Source organism: Rana temporaria, chromosome 11 (assembly GCF_905171775.1).
Source record: "Rana temporaria chromosome 11, aRanTem1.1, whole genome shotgun sequence".
NCBI classification, from domain to species: domain Eukaryota; kingdom Metazoa; phylum Chordata; class Amphibia; order Anura; family Ranidae; genus Rana; species Rana temporaria.
In genome coordinates this window covers 46,960,231-46,981,335 of record NC_053499.1, presented here as the reverse complement: position 1 = coordinate 46,981,335, position 21,105 = coordinate 46,960,231, and the positions used below count along the sequence as shown (strand labels likewise).

The window sequence follows — 21,105 nt, the reverse complement described above, 5'->3', positions numbered from 1 at the left end:
AAGTCTACTAGACTCTGGTTTGGACAGATTTAAGTGAGTTATTCCTAAGAATTGCAGGCCTACAATATAAAACACCAAATTTCCATGCAAAATAATTGTACCGCTTTCAGCACCTAAAACCAGAAAGAATCATACCGCCAGGGAGGTTAAAGTGGTTCTGAAGTTCATTCTTTGCATAAAGATAAAAAACTTTCTGTGTGCAGCAGCCCCCCTCATTCATCCCAAAGGTGTTCTATCGGGTTGAGGTCAGGACTCTGTGCAGGCCAGTCAAGTTCCTCAACCCCAAACTCGCTCATCCATGTCTTTGTGGACCTTGCTTTGTGCATTGGTGCACAGTTATGTTGGAACAGGAAGGGGTCATTTCCAAACTGTTCCCACAAAGTTGGGGCATGAAATTGTCCTAAATTTCTTGGTATGCTGGCGCCTTAAGAATTCCCTTCATTGGAACCAAGGGGCCAAGCCCAACCCGTGAAAAACAACCCCACACCATAATTGCCCCTCCATCAAATGATTTGAACCAGTGCACAAATCAAGGTCCATAAAGACACGTGTGAGTGAGTTTGGGGTAGAGGAAATTGACTAGCCTGCACAGAGACCTGACCTCAGTCTTATAGAACACCTTTTGGGTGAATTAGAGCAGAGACTGTAAGCCAGGTTTTCTCATCCAACATCAGTGCCTGACCTCATAAATGCGCTTCTGAAATAATGGTGAAACATTCCCACAGACACACTCCTAAACTTTGAGGACAGCCTTCCCAGAAGAGTTGAAGCTGTTCTATGGGCCAATGCAATATTGAACCCTACTGACTAAGACTGGGATGCCATTAAAGTTAATTTGCGTGTAAAGGCAGGCGTCCCAATACCATTGGTAATAAAGTGTATATATATATATATATATATATATATATATACTACATAGTACATATATTCTTTTTTTCTTTTTACCCCTTTTACTAAATAAGTCTTACCATGTGGTGCAGATGCTATCATTACTATTGCGGGGCATGACATCACCAACATTATATACTGTTCCATTAACCGAATAGCAGGGACAAACAGGAACACATTCCATTTTATCCTCATCAAAGAAAGGTCTTTCAGGTGGGCAGTTTGGATAACAACCTGCACAAAGAGACAGAACATGATTCATTTTAAAAAGGTAAAGGAAGAAAATAATAGAATTATTTTTTCAATTATAGTATTTAATGCAAGGAAAAGCGGAGTTCCACCCAATTATTTTTTTTTTTAAAAAGGCAGCAGCTACAAATACTGCAGCTGCTGACACTTACCTGTCCAGGGCTCCCGCGATGTTGGCACCTGAAGCCGATCTGTCCCTCAGCTCTCAGGTGCTGCCGCCGCCATCAGCTTTGCTTCCTGGTTCCCTACTGTTCATGCGCGAGTCAAGCAGCATGATCTGATAGATTCATGCTGTCTTCTGGAACCTGTGTGTCTCCCATTAGACAGCAGGGGGACGGAGGAGGCACCGGACGTGGCGTAGATATCCACGGATACTGCGGCTATCTATCCCTGTAAGTGGGAGCAAAATACCTGTATTAGACAGGTTTCTGCTCCCCTCTCCCCCTGAAAGGTGCCAAATGTGACACCAGAGGGGGAGAGGATTCCAAAAAGCGGACGTTCCATTTTTGGGTGGAACTCCGCTTTAAGCCAAAACTTAGAAATAAATTGTTGATAGAACTGGATGAGTTACATATAAACTGTGGTTCAGAAGAAAGCAGCCATAAGGTTAAGTGTATGATTGTAACAACCTGCATATTTATAAAGCAGTGAATGTGCCATTCACCAAAAATTCACAGGTGGTTAATAATTTTCTGTAATTCTGTGGTTTGGACATTTTTTTAAAGATCATTATTTATTATCAGGGAAGGGTATTCCCAACATTTGTATCCCCCAATCCTTCAAAAATTAAACAGGACAGTGCAGTATTCTGTAAAGTTCCAGTAATTCTTTAATTATGATGTATGTATCTCTATATTATTCTGTAACATACCCTAACATTTTGTATGTGGCATTTTAAATTGGAAAACAACCTGGAAATACATAACAGCTAGTCAGTAATTTTATCTTGTAATTCATTTTCCCATGTTACTGCATTTTTTGTATGTCACTATTCACAACAAATGGCATACGTGTTAGGCCTCGTACACACGATCGAGGAACTTGTCGTAAAAGACACATCGTTTTCCTCGACGAGTTCCTTGTCAGGCTTGTGGAGAAACTTGACAAGCTTTCTTTGCGTACACACTGTCAAGACCAAATCTCCTCGTTCTCAAACGCAGTGACGTACAACACATACAACGGCAGGGGAAGTTCGATTCCACTGGCACAACCCTTGGGGCTGCTTTTGCTAATCTCATGTTACTGCGTGTTAAGTAAAAGTTTGGTAAGAGATGATTTGCACTTTTCAGACCGTTACAGCGTGACCAATGTGCTATCTCCATTACAAACGCTACTTTTACCGAAGATGCGCTCCCGTCTCATACTTTATTCTGAGCATGCGCGGGTTTCTTAGCATACACACGAACGTGTTTCTCGTCGAAAACCAGCCCGACGAGGAACACGACGAGGAAATTGAGACTCCCGTTCCTCGACAGTTTTCTCGATTAAAAACATACACACAACCGTTTTCCTCAGCAAAAAAGCTCTGCCACCAAGTTTCTTGATGGATTCTGTCGAGGAAAACGGTCTAACAATGTGTACGAGGTCTAACAATATATCACTTCTGCATAGACCATAACAATAATTTTTACTGGAGTCACAAACATTTAAAGTATTCACAGAGGTCTAAAACTGAATTGTGTCATTCATTCTGAAGCCACTTGCAATTTACAGTTACAGTATATTTACCTTCCAAGCCTGGCAGGTTGTGATAGCATACACCATCAGGGTTTCTGCAGGTCTTCATGCATTGAGAACCACATGGTTTGTAGTGCCATTCACACAGCTGTTGCTGATTGTAGAAATCACAGAAAATTGCTGTTGGTTTAAAGAAAATTAAGATTATTCTTCAAAGAATCAATCATATTTAATGACTGTATCGCTTGTACTGTTATCAGAATATAAATCTACTCACGGCACATAGTGGGTGTCCTCCAGTTGACGCAGACTCCGGCCTCACTGCAGGCTTGGGCATATGCAGCTACAGCAGTACAGAAACACTCACAATCTCCACCAGTATCACAAGCACATGCGTCAGTGACACAAGCATCATAGAACTTATTTGGATTCACCTGAGATTGGCACAATATGCAAATGTATTAGATTGGAAGCTACATGCACACTGGTGAGCAAATCATAATTTTAAACAATATCTTGAATATAAACCTTCCCCGACTGTGCCAAGTCTTCCTTTCATTTGTGTCTCAAATGCTCCCCCTTTCAGACACTGCAGCTCACAGTGGGAGGACTTTGGCAACTGAGGCAGTGCTGTAAACCCAGAAAGCAGTGGACAAGACTAGGTGTTTCCAGCTGCTGATAGGCAAGCTACAAGCTTGTCAATCAGCACTGCAGTGGCACTGGTAATAGCCACACCCACTGCAACATCTTGCCATCTCACTGTAGTGCAGGCAGGCACAGTCTACATGGTAGTGGCAACATTTATAGATAATGTTGATGCAGGGGATATCCAATTGCCTCTCCGGGGATTAGGAAGGAATATTTTTCCCCTGCTGTAAGCAATTTGGATCATGTTTTGCTGGGGTTTTTCGTCTTCGTCTGGATCAACTGTGGTTATAGGTTTTTATTGGTGGGATTATATGTTTGTTTGTTTTTTATATTATTGGATGAACTAGATGGACTTGTGTTTTTTTCAACATGACTAATTATGTAACTATGTAACTGTGTAACTCCGCTCTGAATTCAGGAGCAGTGCAGCATCATTGCCTTACCATCACATGAAACTGCTTTATGTGGACTACAGTAGCAGGATCAACAGGTATTTGTGACAATTTTCAGGGAGACTAAAAGAATACTGTAACTGCAGGTTTACTTATAATTATATGCTGCAGCACAATTATTTTTTAAGAAGACCATAGTTTTACTTTATGAAGTAGGTTTGGAAATAATATTAACACATTATTTATTATCAGGTAAAACTTAAATATCACACATCGTAGAAACGATACGTTATGTGCCATGGAAGTTCCTGAGAGTCAGGTAATATTTAATACATATATTTTTTATATGGAAGGCCCATGGCAGTCTGGACTCAGAACAAGTGGGCTGCATGATGCTGGCTGTGATTTAATTTAGAAGATTAAAAAATGACTGGGCTCAGAGTAAAAGTACTGTGGAGGATAACTCCAGATTGATGGTGTGTTCTGCTGCAAAAGCATTTTTTTATTTATAATTTTATTTGCTTGAATTCAGCTTTAGAGGAATGTAACCTTTAAGTGAAGTAAAATTGTGAAAACAAAAGTTGATATACTTAAAAGAGTATGTAATACTACAGTTAGCTGGATTAAATATAAGACCTACCAGGGAGTGACAATCTGCGAATGCTACACTGGTGAGGATACTGCACTGTTTCTGGGACCAAGCTTTTCTGTATGGGTTCAGGGCACAGGAATCTCCTACGTCTGTAACATCCAAACAACTTGGAGACTGCTTCCAGCTGTTAGCAAACTCCATCACATCTCCAACTACAGCCAAACTTCTGGTGGTATAGTCATTGACAAAGTTGCCATCATAGTTACCGCAAAGACCACAGACTTTACCCTAGAAGAAAAAAAACAAGTATTTATAGCAACCTACTTGTAGATAAACTATTACTAAATTAAATATTTAAAGATGAATTACCTGAAAGCTTGGATCCAACTTGATGTATATGCTAGTTTTCTTGTCCCACACCAAGACCAGACCATTGAGTGCTTCAATCACCATGTAGATACCCATTTGGTGCACCTTGTATGGCACATAATTTCCAGTATTTTGTTGCACAACCTCAAATGTGTTGTCAGCAAGTATGAGTTCATAATTCTGCGAAACCCCAAAAAAAAAAAAAATGAACTCAGAATGGTTTTGTTAGCTTTTTTGGGTTGATTTTGCTCTCATCTTAATTACGGTATATGGGGGCATACAGGATAAATACAACATTAGTAATATATATTTGAAAATAAATATACTCACGCCAAGGAAAACTTTAATTGATTTAGAGCAGGTGGTTCCAGTGGTACCACATGGGATATTCTCAGTGATGATCCGGAAAGTTCCATTGTTAGTGTCACTGCTGCAGTAGTCCTAAATTTCCAGGTTAAGAAAAACATTACAATAGTTATTTTAGTGGTTTAAACTGTGAAATATAACTAAGTACAACTGGTACTATTAAATAGTTCAACATAGTATGCTAATGTTACTATACATTTACAGATATTCCTGTAACTTGGAGGATTTGGTGATTTGCACATCTTTTAGCCTGAGTATTTACATGAAGATTTGAGTGATATGCAGGGAATCACAGAATTCAGGACATAGTGAAATATGAATTGTACATTTGAACAAATCTACAAATCTACTGCATTCTTCAAAAGCATGAAAGAATCTGAAGCTTTCTAAACCATATTATTTCATAAACATGTAATGTTTTAGTCTTATTATCAGTCTTTTTTTGTTTTTGACCCAAAAGTGATTTACAGTAGAAATCAAGGTCAGAGATCTGAAAGTAAAGAGTACCAATGGTGCAATTGTCCTTCCATCCTTAACATGAACCCAATATAGAAGGAGGAACATGTATTAATGCTATTGCTTGTCAAATTGCGCATTTATTTGGTGTGAAAACATGATCATACTGCCAAATAGCGATCATTCACCTCTTTTCTCTGTTGTACTGCAAAACTGCAAGCACTTATTTTTAGGGAAGAAATTCAGAATCAGAAGCTTAGAAGTGTTAAGGATCCCTTTTTAAATACAGATGTGTTTATTTTTATATCAGAAAATGTATTATACAGAATATGTATAAAACAAATCTGTTCCTAACTTGCATTAAAAATAAAGGTAGCCAACAAACTAGCAACCACATACAAACACAGTTTTGATAAATGTCCTTCAATCTCTACAGCTGTTCCCAACCCCCAAGCCCTACACTTAATTAGCCCCCGCCCTGCCCCCCCCCAACATGTGTATTTAAAACCTGAACATTTAGACAATGAAATCCTGACCCTATATCTTCAAGTTGTCCTAGGACCCATGTGGCCGAGAATTAGATGACAGCCAGAAAGTATAGTGAAAATTTCATCTCAGACCTCACACGAGTACTGAGTAATATGACTCTGAATCTTGTTAAGAATTACATTAGAATTCCCTAATCTAACTGATAACCTTAATTACTGCTACACCAACGTTTGAACTCTATTTAGATTAAAGAGTCACTTTTTTTCTAACCCAAACATAATTGACATAAACTTGTCTAGCTATGCCTTAACTAGGTTTGTACAATGATATAATTTTTTTTTATAATTATTACCTGCTTACTTGAGCAGTTAAATCAAGTTTACTTACCTGAGCCAAGGTATATTCACAGTTTCCATCAAAATTGTATGATTTGCTGTCAAAAGTAAGATAGTGGCCGTCTCCATATACAGCACAGGTGGCCATACAAAGCTTACTATCACAGTCCCACATTCTGTTTTTACAGGTGCTGCAATTAGATAGAGTAGTATATTAGAGAGTTCATTGTCATAAACAGTGTACAATAAGATATATACCTGGCATTTTGTTTTGGCAGTTTTATGGACTCACCAAGTGTTGCATCCGACCTTAATTGTGTCTCCAGGTGAGTAAGGGTTGCTATTATGGATGCATGGGCATTGTTCCCCTTGCACACATCCTCCATTTCCATCAGCAATCAGTCCATCTGGACACACACAGCCAGACATGCATTGTGTGCTGTACTGTAACAGAAAGAAAACATTTTGAAAGACCCTCATACATAATGCTGTAAACCATAATTATGCCCAGGTGGCAGATTTTTTTTTTTTTAAATAGATTTTTTTTAATGCTAAATGTGTTTCAACTGGAGTATGGCAGTACTATTTGCATCGCCACCAGGGAGATTTATTTTTTCTCCCTTTCACATGACAGTGCCAGTGTCACCCAGACAGGAAGTGAGGGTATTGCTCCCCAATGGGAACACATACAGCAAGAAAAAACAAGCAGAGGTTTGAAGCCTTTGCTCACTCTATTGAAAACTAAACAAAAACATAATCTCTGTTAGCCTATTTTTGTAAGAAAAATAATGCAATGCATATAGAAAACATATACAAAACAATAAAAACATACCTATGCTGTGTAGTGACTGGCATTTCTGGATTTCTGGGTGAGCCATATAAGCCATGGTCTAGGGAGCCAAAGCTGCCACCCTTTTCCCCTAATGTGGGGCGTGGGCATTGTTAGTGGAACCTACACAGCATTGGCACTGCTAGTTATGGCCATTTACATAGACTCCTATGTTCCTGAAATAACTCCACCCCCTGGCATGTAGTGACATCATCTACTGAATGCTGTTCCACTAGGACACAATCATTTGGAAGATAATTTAGAGATTGTGACTGCATGTTTTTTCCAAATTTATAATATCAGAAAGGTACTAATTTTGTCTTGGACATGTTTCTGGTTGTGTAAATATGGAAATATGGTACTGACTGATTGTGTTTCTGTTTGGATGTTTCTGGTTGTCAGCACAATTATCTATGCAAGCGTGTTTCTGCTAGTGTCAGTATCTGATTTTACCAATGTGGACATGTTTCTGGTGAGTTTCAGGGGCTCTTAATTTTGTTTGTTCTATTTTTGAACAGTAACTAATATTAAATCCTCTTAGTATTATGTATTTATTTCATTCTGGAACAATATGTATGTGTTTTGGGGACATAGGGGGAATTGGCACAAGGAAAAAGGAAAGAAAAAAGTATAAATCTGTCCCCATTGACTATTTGTATGGCAACTACTATCATTGATAATCCAGCAACAAAAACGTTATCTTGCTCTGCATCCTCTCTTTGTAATAGAAGAGTAACAAAAACCCGTGTCTTGAATTCTGCTTTGTGATATTAGAATGCACTAATAATGGCAGCAGTAAAACAGCATACAGTGCCAAAGTCATGGACATTTCCTTAACTCAACATTTCCAGGGTACGAATATTGTCTAAATAGAGCCAATAGATCTCAAAGATTGACGCAAGTGTCCATAATCATTCACTCTTCTTCCATACACCTTGGTTATATCAACCAGTCCACTGCAGTTAGGTAAATCACTTGTAGTCATGTAAACATGTCGTGAGGAAGTATAGAGACTGCCATTGCAGTTCTCTGGCTCTCATTCAATGGCCTCAGTACTTTCTAAGTTACTAACTTGCACAGTTTAGAAAGGCTTCACTCTAATTTTCCTGGCCTGCATGCTTGTTCTGAGTCCGTGTCTTAATGTATCTAAGCCAGTAATAATCAGGCAACTAACAATTTTTGAAGGACATCAGCAATGTCGTCTTCCATATTTTTCCCAATTTCAGTATCATGTAACTATATTGTAAGGACCATATTAATAACTCAGCTAGCGAAAAAAATATATTAATAATGCTTTTCTAGAGGATTACTTACACAGTTCATGTCAAGGGTGTGGCAACTCTTCTGGCACTCGGATCCCTTTGTGCCGGCAGTTTGATTAGTACAGTCAAAGTACACCATAGGGGACTGACAAGCTGCATAATTATAACACAACTAATTAATACTTGACAATATATTTCTAACATTTACAATGAACTTTTTTAATTCCCTAAACATGTATGCATGGTGGCTCCATCATAATAAGCTATTTCAAATGCACCCTACTTTCTTCAAAACATGCAGCCTAAGACTAACCAGCATGGTTTCTATTATGTAAATTTAGACTCTTTATCAAAAGTCAAGAGCTGAGGATGTATCTCTCAAATCACTAACTACACTGCTAACATTTGCAGAGAGCAGTGACACATGACAATCATACGAAGAGCAGAGTGGTCTTTGTCATGGCGTCTGTGACTGACATCCTGACCTCACTTTCTCTGTACTGTGTGAGAAGTAAAATGGTGGCATCCACAAAATAAACTTTTTTATTCACGTATTATGCAGTGATAAGTTGTGTAATGTATATGCCAAATTATTCACAATTGGCAGCATTGTTTTTGAAATATTGATAAAGGAAAGGTTTGCATCAAAACTTCATTACAAAAACCAGTGGAACAAGCATATCCAAAGCCAAAACATTTTTATTTATTTTTTGGATTGGGTAGGGACTAGTTTTCTGCCATACACACAACAAGAAGTGAGATGAAATTTCTCCCAGATAATTATCACTGGAACACGTCTTCATTGTGGAAGGTTTCCCCTTTATTCATGTTCTAGTACAGTGATGGCGAACCTTTTTGAGCCCGAGTGCCCAAACTGAAATAAATAACTTGGTTTTGTGTTGTAAAGTGCCAACACAGCAATTCGCGAGAGAGGGGGGCTGAGCGAAAAGGGTGTGTGTGAGAGTAAGAGAGATGGGGGTGTGTGAGAGAGAAAGAGAGATGGGGGTGTGTGAGAGAGAAAGAGAGATGGGGGTGTGTGAGAGAGAAAGAGAGATGGGGGTGTGTGAGAGAGAAAGAGAGATGGGGGTGTGTGAGAGAGAAAGAGAGATGGGGGTGTGTGAGAGAGAAAGAGAGATGGGGGTGTGTGAGAGAGAAAGAGAGATGGGGGTGTGTGAGAGAGAAAGAGAGATGGCTGTGTGTGAGAGAGAAAGAGAGATGGGGGTGTGTGAGAGAGAAAGAGAGATGGGGGTGTGTGAGAGAGAAAGAGAGATGGGGGTGTGTGAGAGAGAAAGCGAGATGGGGGTGTGTGAGAGAGAAAGAGAGGGGTTGTGAGAGAAAGAGAGGGGTTGTGAGAGAAAGAGAGGGGTTGTGAGAGAAAGAGAGAGAGAGAGAGAGAAAGAGAGGGGTTGTGAGAGAAATAGAGGGGTTGTGAGAGAAAGAGAGGGGTTGTGAGAGAAAGAGAGGGGTTGTGTGAGAAAGAGAGGGGTTGTGTGAGAAAGAAAGAGAGAGAGAGAGAGAGAGAGAGAGAGAGAGAGAAACGAGGGGTTGTGAGAGAAAGAGAGGGGTTGAGAGAGAAAGAGAGGGGTTGTGAGAGAAAGAGAGAAATAGAGGGGTTGCGAGAGAAAGAGAGGGGCTGTCAGAGAAAGAGAGGGGTTGTGAGAGAAAGAGAGGGGTTGTGTGTGAGAGAGAGAGAGGGTGTGTGTGTGTGTGTGTGTGTGTGTGTGTGTGTGAGAGAGTGAGAGAGGTTGTGAGAGAGAGAGAAAGAAGGGGGTTGTGAGAGAGAGGGGGTAGTGTGTGAGAGAGAGAAGGGGAGTGTGTGAGATAGGGGGGGACAGAGAGAGATGCTGAGAGAGGCGGGAGCTGAGAGAGAGGGGGAACAGGGTGAGAGGGGTGTTAGACAGAGGGAAGGGGACAGAGAGAGAGGGACTGAAAAAGAGGGGGGCTAAGAGAGAAGGAGGGGGCTGAGAGGCGAGAGAGACCTCTATTTCTGTCCTTTTCTGCCATCCCTGCTCTGCCTCCCTGCCCGTCTTTGTCTGCAGGTAGTCAATGTTTAATTGTGCCCGGTACCTGTCTCCGTCTTTGATCTGGGAGAGCTCTCTGTTCTATTACCTCACAGCATGCGCCTCTCGCCTGTCCTCATCTTCAGGGCCCACAGTCCGCAAGTTCTCTGGGCCTGCGCCCCTCTTCAGCCATCAAGTAAGCGGTGAAGCTCTTCTCTCTGTCCCATTCTCAGGCCTGTAACCTTCCATGCAGAGCCTCACTCATTCGAGCAGATCGTTCCCTGCACCTCTCCGCTGCTTGTTTCTCTCTGTCCCATGCTCTCAGGCCTGTAACCTTCCGCACAGAGGCCACCCACTCACTCACTTGGGCAAATCATTTCCTGTACTTCGCCGCCAATTGCTTCTCTCCCTCCTATGCTCTTAGGGCTGTAACCTTCCGCGCGGAGGCTGCAGGCCGCCCATTCACTCGGGCACTCGTTTTCCTGCACCTCGCTGCTGCTTGCTGGCTCTCCCCATCGCAAACCTGATCCCCCTCTCGCGTGCCCACAGAGATGGCTCTATGTGCCAGCTGTGGCACGCGTGCCACGCGTTCGCCATCACTGTTCTAGTAGCAACTTAAAATTTCGGATTTAATTTCAGTCACACAAACATTGAAGAAAGGAGATAGAAAAAGACCAAGTCCATCAAATCTGCCTTTTTTTTAGCTTTTTTTTTTTTGTAACCTTTTTCTGAGTATAGCTCTTTGTTTCCCCAAACAAGTTTAAATTAACTTGCTGTTGACTGACTCACAACCTCTGCTGAAAGTTTTTTCCAGGTACCAACTCCTCTTTTAGCCCTACTGACATAATCACCAGGGCACAGAGAGAGGATGAATTTTCCCAGTAGGGAAGACAGCAGTAAAAACTCTACAGTTATTTCTCATTCTTTCCTACTTTGTCCAAAACTAAAAAAAAATGTTTGGATTTAGATGCATGTTAACAGTCCCCTGTTATCTAATTTGTCACTTATTTGTTATGAAACAGACTATATTCACAACCTTTTCATAAGTTAAAAACGACTTTGTTCCATGTTGCTAAATTAAGATTTGATATATATTCTTACCTGTCTTTGGGGATGTTTGCCCAATGCAGTCTAGTTTTCCCATTGAACATGTGCTGCAATATTAAAATGAACAAGTTCAAACTGGTGTATTCTTGATGTATGTATATTTTTGGACAGATTTAATCTCCAGTAGCATAATCTGTACACAAGCTGATATAAAGTAGGGAAATACTCTTTTACACAATTACAATTACCAGAAAACAAATGGAATGCTTTCATTTGCCACTGCACCCAACTGATATATCATCTCATACACATGTGTACAAGATGGTATATGCATGCACAGCCTTTAAACAGTTAACATCATTAAATGTATTTTAAAATTTAAAATAATTGCCCAAAATCAGTGGACACAGCAACACTGTGAGCCAATCATATTATTACACTGCACAGTTCCATCATCCTGAGGCCCCATACACACGAGAAGATTTATCCGCAGATACGGTCCAGCGGACCGTATCCGCGGATAAATCCTCTCGAGGATTTCAGAAGATTTCAATGCGATGGCGTGTACACACCATCGCATTGAAATCCGCGCTGAAATCCTCTGCCGATGACGTGTCGCGCCGTCGCCGCTATTATGACGCGGCGACGGGCGCGACGCTGTCATATAAGGAATTCCACGCATGCGTCAAATCATTACGACGCGTGCGGGGAATCCCTTTGGACGGATGGATCCGGTAAGTCTGTACAGACGAGCGGATCCATCCGTTGGAATGGATTTCAGCAGATGGATTTGTTGAGCATGTCAGCAAATATCCATCTGCTGGAAATCCATCCCAGGGGAGATTTATCTGCGGATAAATATCCCACGGAGTGTACACACCATAGGATCTATCCGCAGAAACCCATTTGATGGGATTTATCTGCGGATAGATTCTATGGTGTGTATGGGGCCTAACATATTGGGGGCACTGGAGGGAGAGGCATTTTAGGTTTACAAGAGATGGGAGTGCACATGCACATCTTTACCAGGGTGGCAATGGTCATGTAGAATCCTTCAAACAGGTTAGAGGTGAAGCTGCAGGCTTTGAACTGTAGTATAACCCTTTGGTTACACAGTTTGAAAGGTTTATGAAAATCAGAAGAATAGCTGAATTGAATTACGCATGTTTTGTCAGGAAAAAATATAACACATTCCAGTATTCCAACTGGGCATTTAAGTGCTTGGCTGGGGTTAAAATTTTACTTAAATTATTGGATTTTATAAGAATTAAAGATAACACCCACTTAATTTTTTAAAAGGGGCATCTTAAATAGTTTGCCAAGAAATGTCTCTATTCTTAACATCACAAAATATTCAAGATATTCACAGAACTGAAAATAAATAAAAAAATTCACAGACAATAAATAAAATGCTTACCACTGAGCTCCATTGTCATGAACCACCTCTCCAGGTGGCACTGCGGTTCCCTTGTAATAGCAAGGACAAGCTGACTGACGTACGCACACTCCACTGTCATCCATGTAGGTTCCATTTTGGCAGACACAGCCATCAATAGGTGTGAACGAGATATCACAGGTGATGTCAGGATCACTCAAGGAGCGGCAAGTTGGCTGGCAAGCGTTGACATAGTAACTGTAAGTCAGGGACTTGGGGCAGGTAGTTGTGTACAGTTCTAAGGTTTAAACAGAAAAAAAATATTTTCGGTTTACATATTTATGAGCATTACTGAGCATTAATATTTATGAGTTGTACCACCTTTACAGCAAGAACAGGACTACAAGTATTTATTTTCCTTATATTAGTTACTAAATACTTACGGCATACATTCTTTCTCCATCCTCTCAAGTAGATTCCCTCTGCAGCACAAGCGTGTACGTAGGAGGACAGGGCGGCGCACATGCATTCCTCACTCTTCTCGCAGTTACATGAATCAAACATACACCTCTGCAGAAACAGGAGAGAAACACTGTTGACATTTCTTATCTATAAAGCACCCGTTATTAGTACTGGCACCATTTCAACTAAAAACAATATTCAACTTTGACCCCTTCAGATTATTGTAGAGAAAGTATAGTGAGTGGAATAAAGCAGGGATCTCCAAACTATGGCCCTTCAGCTGTTGCGGAACTACACATCCCATGAGGATTGTAAAACTCTGACATTCACAGGCATGATGGGAATTGTAGTTCCTGAACAACTGGAGGGTCATAGTGTGGAGACCCTTCAAAGAATAAATGGGTGAAAAGCATACCGCTTTGTAGGAGGCTGGATTAACTGCTGAAAAGCAATCTACAAAAGGTCCATTAGGGTCACTAAGCATTGAACACCAGTGGGAAGCATATTGCTCTGCAGATAAAAAAAAAAGGAAAGTTAATACAATAAACTTATATTAATAGTAAAAATCACAATAAACCTTATTTAATGCTTAATATAGTTTAAACATGTATTTACATTAACAAAGACTACAGTAAATTATTATTCAATTGTTTACTTCCCCCATTTTCAATACATTTATCAGTCTACTATTTCCAATAAATCATATAATGAATTTTTTTATTATTAAAGACTAAAGCATGCCTGTTCTCTGAATGGTGAAGGTCTAGTAAGGGGAACATTAATTTTTACTATGATAAATCAAAGTACATTGTTTAGTATGGGCATGGGTGCAGGTATATGATGTTGGCCTGTTAATAGATACTTTATTTAGGTGTAGTGTGGATGCAGTGTGATAAAAAAAAAAAAAACTGGTTTCTGGATCTTGGATGGGGTTACCAACAAAGCACAAATTGCATAGTTCTATGGTAACATATGAAAAATGCATGGAAAATGCACTTAAACAAGACATATGCATAAAGTTGGGGGGGTTTACTAAAATTGTACACAAAGCATTTGGTGAAGTTAGGCATAGTAACCAATCAGTTTATAGATTTTATTATCAAAGCTTAATTGAACAAGCCGAACTTAGAAGCTGATTGGTTACTATGCACAGCTGCACCAAATTATGTGTGCTCCAGTTTCAGCAAATCTCCCCCAATGCACTACACCTAAAGTATACAGATGAGAAGGGACTCAAAGATTAGTGCAACAAAAATTACTAGCAAATGCACTTTTTGTCATATAAAGACAAGTAGATGCCTAGAGTACTAGGTATATATACCTTATAACAGCAAGTCAAGACACTATATATATGTACCCAAAACTTAACAATCTACAAGGTAGTTGACTCCAACAAATCAGCACAGTGGATGATAAAAAAATAGATTTCTTTATTTTGGTGTTTTGGACCCCTTCATCAAAAGAGGTCTGATGAAGGGGACCAATACCTCAAAATGGTGAATTGATTGTATGCATAGAGGTCATAGGATTGCACCTCTTATTGCATTGTTATCACCCATTTTTCTTTTTCTGTTTTTGATAGATGTATATATGTTTGATGTGTGCTAGGGATAATCGTTTACACAGGGGTCTTACATTTTAATCATTCTGACCTGCCTGTGGCTATGCATGCACAATGCCATATTTTCAGATGGCGTATACCAGACCATGCAATGCCAACCAGCTACTTGGGGTAAAGAGAACACTACACACAATATGATGGAATAATTGGTTTGTGAGCCAAAATGAATACTTGCACTACAGATCTGGTAGACAAGTCAGGTACCTTCCACAAAAGTGAATATCATAAATTCTATAGCATGTTTTGTAACTTAAAAGCAAGGAAAGGGGAGGTGTAACATAAGTTATGAAGGAAAAACTATTCTGAGTTTGAAACAGGGACTTACCATTTTCAATGCTCAGAGAGCAAGGGTCCTCAAAATTGGTGTTAGCATTGGAACAGCTAGCTTGGGTCTTCCAGGTGTTGGCAAATGCTGCAGCATTTCCTTCAACCACTCCACTGAGTATTTGGAAATCATCAGCTTGAATGTTGTTAAAGTTTCCACAAAGACCTATAGTACACAAAACAGTTATTTTTACAGTGCTTCAGTTTAAAAAAAAGCTTTTCATGCTATTTGATTTTCAGCTTAATACCTGTGAACTATCTTTAAAAGATCAGATCAGTTAGAAGCCAAACTTATTTCATTCTGATGGAGTCTAGTGACCCCTAGTGTAAGTGCTTTAATCTGTGTCTTTGCTGATAAAGCTGAATGCTAGGCACAACAACCTGCATTGCTATATATTCCTCAATAGATACAAAGGATATAAATACACTTTATGTGCATAATGTGACAGTGCTGGGCCAAACAGCTCTAGCAGTGCTGGGCCAAACAGCTCTACCTTACAGGCAGCCTATAACCCTGTGTAAACTATGACTCTGGTGACTTGTGGCTTACCCAGGACATTCCTCAATCCTGACAGCTAAATGAAACAACAGGGGAGCAAAAAAGTTGAGCATTAGCTGCTGGGGCAAAATAACAATTAGGCCCCGTACACACGGCCGAGGAACTCGACGTGCCAAACACATCGAGTTCCTCGGCCAGTTCAGCCCTGAAGCCGCCGAGGACCTCGGCGGGCCGAGAGCTCCCATAGAACAACGAGGAAATAGAGAACATGTTCTCTATTTCCTCACCGAGGTCCTCGTCGGCTTCCTCGGCCGAAAGTGTACACACGGCCGGGTTTCTCGGCAGAATTCAGCCAGAAACTCGGTCGGAAACTGAATTCTGCCGAGGAAACTGGTCGTGTGTACGGGGCCTCACTCTCCATGTTGCAGAGCTGAGCAGATTGGAAGGGATTTAGTAGTTTAGCAAATGACAAATGGGCAGGGCTGACACCATTTCTTGTCATTTCAGTACACAAAAGGGTTCTGTGCTGTCAGCCCTCAACAGAAAGTTAGTTGCTGAGTACAGATCAACACACATTTTTCTGCAATTGCAGGGTCATGTATTTCAAAATTGTACCGCAAATGTTTTTTAACTGACATATATTTTAACAAAAAAGGCTGTGGTCACTAGTAGTGTCTGATGGGACTTTAAAGGGAACCTGTCACAACATATTACCAAGAGGCATTTGGGCATTTTTTTCAACTGCCCCTGAACACATTTAATGTTATCCTATGTGTCCATGCACACGATCACGTTTTTTTGGCGTTTCAAAGCAGTTGGGTTTAGGGCCGTTTTTCCAAACCCAAAATTTTGGGTTCAGAAGCTTTCAGCTTTTGCGTTTTAGACGCAAATCGCAGCAAAACGCCGCTAAATGCGGCAAAACGCCGCTAATCGCGGCAAAACGCGGCACAAATAGTTTGATTCTGAGCTTGGGGAGGGTCTACAGTGTTTTGGGAATAAACGCTGACACCCGCAAATCGTGGTAAAACGCCGCAAATCGCGGAAAAACGCAGCGCGATTCGCGGCAAAAACGGGCGTTTTAAATGCCGGTTTTTGCCTTTGAAAAGCTGAGATTAGAGGCGTTTGTAATAGCGTCTCGTGTGCATGGGGCCTTAGCCTTCCTCTGCCTGAATCCCCAAAGCAGTGCTAATTCTAAGACTGCTGCATCACACACAGCATTAGGTCTGCCCTGCAAGTGGCAGTTTTCTTATGCTTCTGCTATGATTGGGGATGTTCCACAGCTGATGGCAAGTTTCAGAGCAGGTTAAGAATACAGATCTTTGGGCAAATGAGTGAGCATAGAGGAATTCCAATTTAGCAGTGGGAGAGGAAAACTGGACCCATAATATTCAAGCTGACATCTGTATAGCTAGATTTCACCATATACAGGCACCTTATTAGCACATTTGAGGCTTCAATTGGTCTTTTACAAAACGTATATTTACATAATGATGCTACAGCTCCAGGTCAAATTAAGAGCTAGAGATGCCAGTTCAACACAATAGTAGTATAATAGTTGCACAAAATACTTAGCATAGCCCATATCACGTAAACTGTGTCAGAATGAAAATAATAAATAGAAGTATTTTGTATTTGGATGCATACTACATCAAAAGGTTACAGGCCTTGCATTTATGCCTTCATAAGAGAGCTTTAAAAGGATACTTTGAATGATGGTAATGTGCCATTTGAAGTTTTCTTTGCTTTTTGACAGTTTTATTTTACTGTATTTTATTTATTATTACTCACCACACACTTGGCTCTTGAAGGATGGATCAGCATGGATGTAAAGTTGCATAGTGGGGGTGAGCTGGATTTGGAGTTGGATTCCAACTTTGGTTTGCACAATGATGTAAAATGATGATGGTTGGAAAATAGTAACACTGGCTGTGGATCAAACATATATATTCATATTTATTAATGCACAGAAAGTTATTTAGTGGGTCATTTATAACAGTATGTATGTTAGAGGGTTGCTCTAAGAGAAGCGTAGTTATTCTTCGTAGTAGATCTGTCTATAGAGGGGTTTGTAAAAAGAAAGATGAATGTGTCTGGGAATAAGAACTTGATAATATGAAACGAATACAGTGACACATTCTTTCCACATTCAAGATAAATGAACAAAGAGGAGGAATATGAAAGTTTGCATTGTGTGAACTTTTGTTACTATCAGGGCTTTGAAACATACCTGTAGAGACTGGTAACTGAGTGTACATTGAGTTGACATACACACTGCCACATGGTTTAATGTAAATGACCTGTTAAGAGATTTAAAAAATAAATAAGTTATTTGCATATAGTCATTGTTGAAAAATGTGTTTATTTCATTATCTAATGACTGGGTGTAACATATATATGAAACTATCGCCAAAACACAGTGGTATTATCTCATTGAACTTACATCTTCTCCATCATTCAAATTGAGGGCAACACTCTTTAAACAGGTCTCTGTGTTAGACTGACCACAATTCAACAGCTCTCCCAGAACACTGAATTTGTTGCTGTTGCAACTCTAAAAAAAAAAAAAACAAGAGTGCAATGAAAAAAGCCATACTGCAAATGCAGACACATTGAACCACAAGGTATTTTGCAAGAAATTAAAATGAATAATAATTATAATATAACTCAAGTCAGGCAATTGGTTAGTGTGAATTATTTGTGTATTTTATTAAGTATTATTTAATTATAATATACTATATATATAGATATGTATCTATATATATCTATATATATATACACATACTGTATAATCAGTGCAGAGCGTGTTCAGCTGAAGGAGCCTTAAAGCCATTTTAGCTCTGACAGGTAGAGGATACATTTGAATAGTGGCATGAACAGCTGGCCCTGAGAGTAAAGTTACACTAGTATAACAATGTAAAAGTTTAACAAAATGTTATTATTTGTCTAAATTAAGAGCTTTCCGAAAGCTACCCAGATCTTGTTAATTTCTTTTTGAGTGTTTTCTGAAATTGTTGCCCTTCAGATTGGCATTTCCAACCCAATAATAACAAATACCTATGTGTTTATGAGTTTATAAAATTAAACTTACCTTTAAAGCTATTCTAATTCCAGATGCTAAATTGACAAACATTCATCTATAATTATGTGTGATCAAAGGGTTCTTGGGACTTTGAAAACTATTGTTATAGGATATTTTTGTTGCTAAAAAATGTGTCAATAAAACATAAATTTGCCTCCCTTACTACGCTAAATTATGATTAGTACATCTTAAACTATCTGAATGGTTCAGTCATTTCATGGCATAGTGTGTAACCAGTACAGTTGTACAACAATGGTTGTTAAAGGAAATTTGTATAGTATTGACATCCCTTTATAGAAATGCTAGTTGCCTGCTTGTGATGGTTGATCTAATGGTTTAAATACTTTCAACAATTATGCAGATTAGAAGTTTAAACATCAATTCAATCTGCCCTGGTGCTGCACTTCTTTTTCAAGTTAGTAACTTGAAATATTGAAGTCAGAGACAGCCAGGCACTAGCACAGGGAGTATTTACAGGAATCTGTATGGTTTCATAAATACACAAGAGATCATCACATAGAATATCTTTTACCTGACATTACTTTAAGCAATACTCTGTTAATCAGAGATTAGGTATTTAAAACATTGTCCTTTTTCCATGCATGACAAGGAAGACTGTTCTCTGCAGTTAATTTATTAACTTTGGGGGTTATTTACTAAAGGAAAAATCCACTGTGCTCTTCAAGTGCACTGTAAGTGCAGTTAGAAGTGCAGTCGCTATAGATCTGAGGGGGAAGATCTGCTGATTTCTATAATCCTTTGAGCAAAAATTATGTTTTTTATTTTCCTTACATGTCCCACACCGATCTACAGCGACTGCATCTCAAAGTGCATATCCTAGTCCACAGTGGATTTGCCTTTAGTAAATAAACCCCTTTGTATCATAATGGTTACTTTACATACCTTAGAAAGGACATATGAGCAATCACCAAAGAAGTTAAAACGGGTGGAATCAAAAGAGGTGATATGAGAACCTCCCTCAATTGCACAGATTCCTGGACAGTTGTTTTCTACACAGCTCCATTTTCCTTGAAAACAGGTGCTAAAAAGAATAACATAAATGTTAGCAAAATAGTACCGTATTATAAAATGTCTGGTTAAGGTTGTACAGGAATCTTTCCAACACAGAGGTAAATCCAACTTTATAACAACTTTTGCAGATGTCAGGCCAGCTTCAGGGCTAGTCTCTTGTACAAATCAGACTAACCTGCTTCTTGCATATCCCACCCTTGCTTTTCCTGGCCAGGCTCCAGAAGCTGAACTGACAGAATGCAAATTCCTGTCCAACTACTGTCTTATTTCATTAGAAAATGAAAAGCTAAGATTCTTACAGTCTCCTCTAGTAGTACTAAAAAGCAGGAATCCTGTTGTACATTCTAACTTGGGTGGCACAAGAAGACTTGTTCCTGGCTGGCCTTTGTTTTTCCTGGTACCTCCCCCCAGGTGCTGATGGGGATGTTCACATGTCTTGTACATTTCTTAATATTTGCTGGACATATAGTAAAATAAACAAAATTTGGAATCCATATAACCTTAAATAGAGAGGACCACCCTCAAACCTATTAGATTTGATACTCTCCAGTACGTCATGATACACTCCTTCATCAAGCCTTATAAAAATAGTGTTACCACATTTAGTAAATACCATCAAAAGCTTTATCGCTAGGTATTGGGAAAATTGTCCAACTATTTCAGATTGTTAGATGGAAGTAAATAAGATTATAGCAGTTGAAAGGTTGGTGTTTACATCCCAGGATAAAACTTCTATGACCTGTGGTCTGGCTAGATACATTATCCCTCAATGATTGGTAAGGCATTGTTGTTCGTGAGAATTTGACTAGCCCTGGCTTTTATTGGCTTGGTTTTGTGACTCTGCAGTCTGTATTAAGGATACGGAGATGTCCTTTACCTATTAAAATGAGGTATGGATGGTAGTGCATTTTATGGAGAAAATCCAGGCTCAGCCTGTAGCTGTCCACTGCTACACCCCCAAAAGCATTACAGGGGAGCTATCAGTTTACTATTTATTAATGACCGCCAAAACTCTTGTTTCCCTTCCTATTTGGCTTCCTCCTCTTGTGTAAAATAGCACGATTTTCCAGTAGGGCACCACAGCCTTGGCGGCTACTATCTCCTGTCCCAGATT

The 21,105-nt window shown here is 39.6% G+C and overlaps 1 protein-coding gene across 1 annotated transcript in view; it reads right to left on the bottom strand.

The window, feature by feature from the left end:
- Positions 1–21,105, bottom strand: part of LOC120917303 (mucin-5B-like) — an 83,122-nt gene that overhangs the window by 50,971 nt on the left and 11,046 nt on the right. Inside the window, 20 exon segments of the mRNA XM_040328506.1 lie at positions 969–1,122; positions 2,866–2,994; positions 3,092–3,248; positions 4,495–4,734; positions 4,816–4,995; positions 5,146–5,256; positions 6,514–6,652; positions 6,754–6,905; positions 8,605–8,705; positions 11,654–11,706; positions 13,017–13,272; positions 13,418–13,460; positions 13,462–13,499; positions 13,502–13,544; positions 13,852–13,946; positions 15,383–15,547; positions 17,669–17,806; positions 18,108–18,177; positions 18,321–18,431; positions 19,863–20,001. Of these exon segments, the coding sequence (XP_040184440.1) occupies positions 969–1,122; positions 2,866–2,994; positions 3,092–3,248; positions 4,495–4,734; positions 4,816–4,995; positions 5,146–5,256; positions 6,514–6,652; positions 6,754–6,905; positions 8,605–8,705; positions 11,654–11,706; positions 13,017–13,272; positions 13,418–13,460; positions 13,462–13,499; positions 13,502–13,544; positions 13,852–13,946; positions 15,383–15,547; positions 17,669–17,806; positions 18,108–18,177; positions 18,321–18,431; positions 19,863–20,001 (2,514 nt within the window).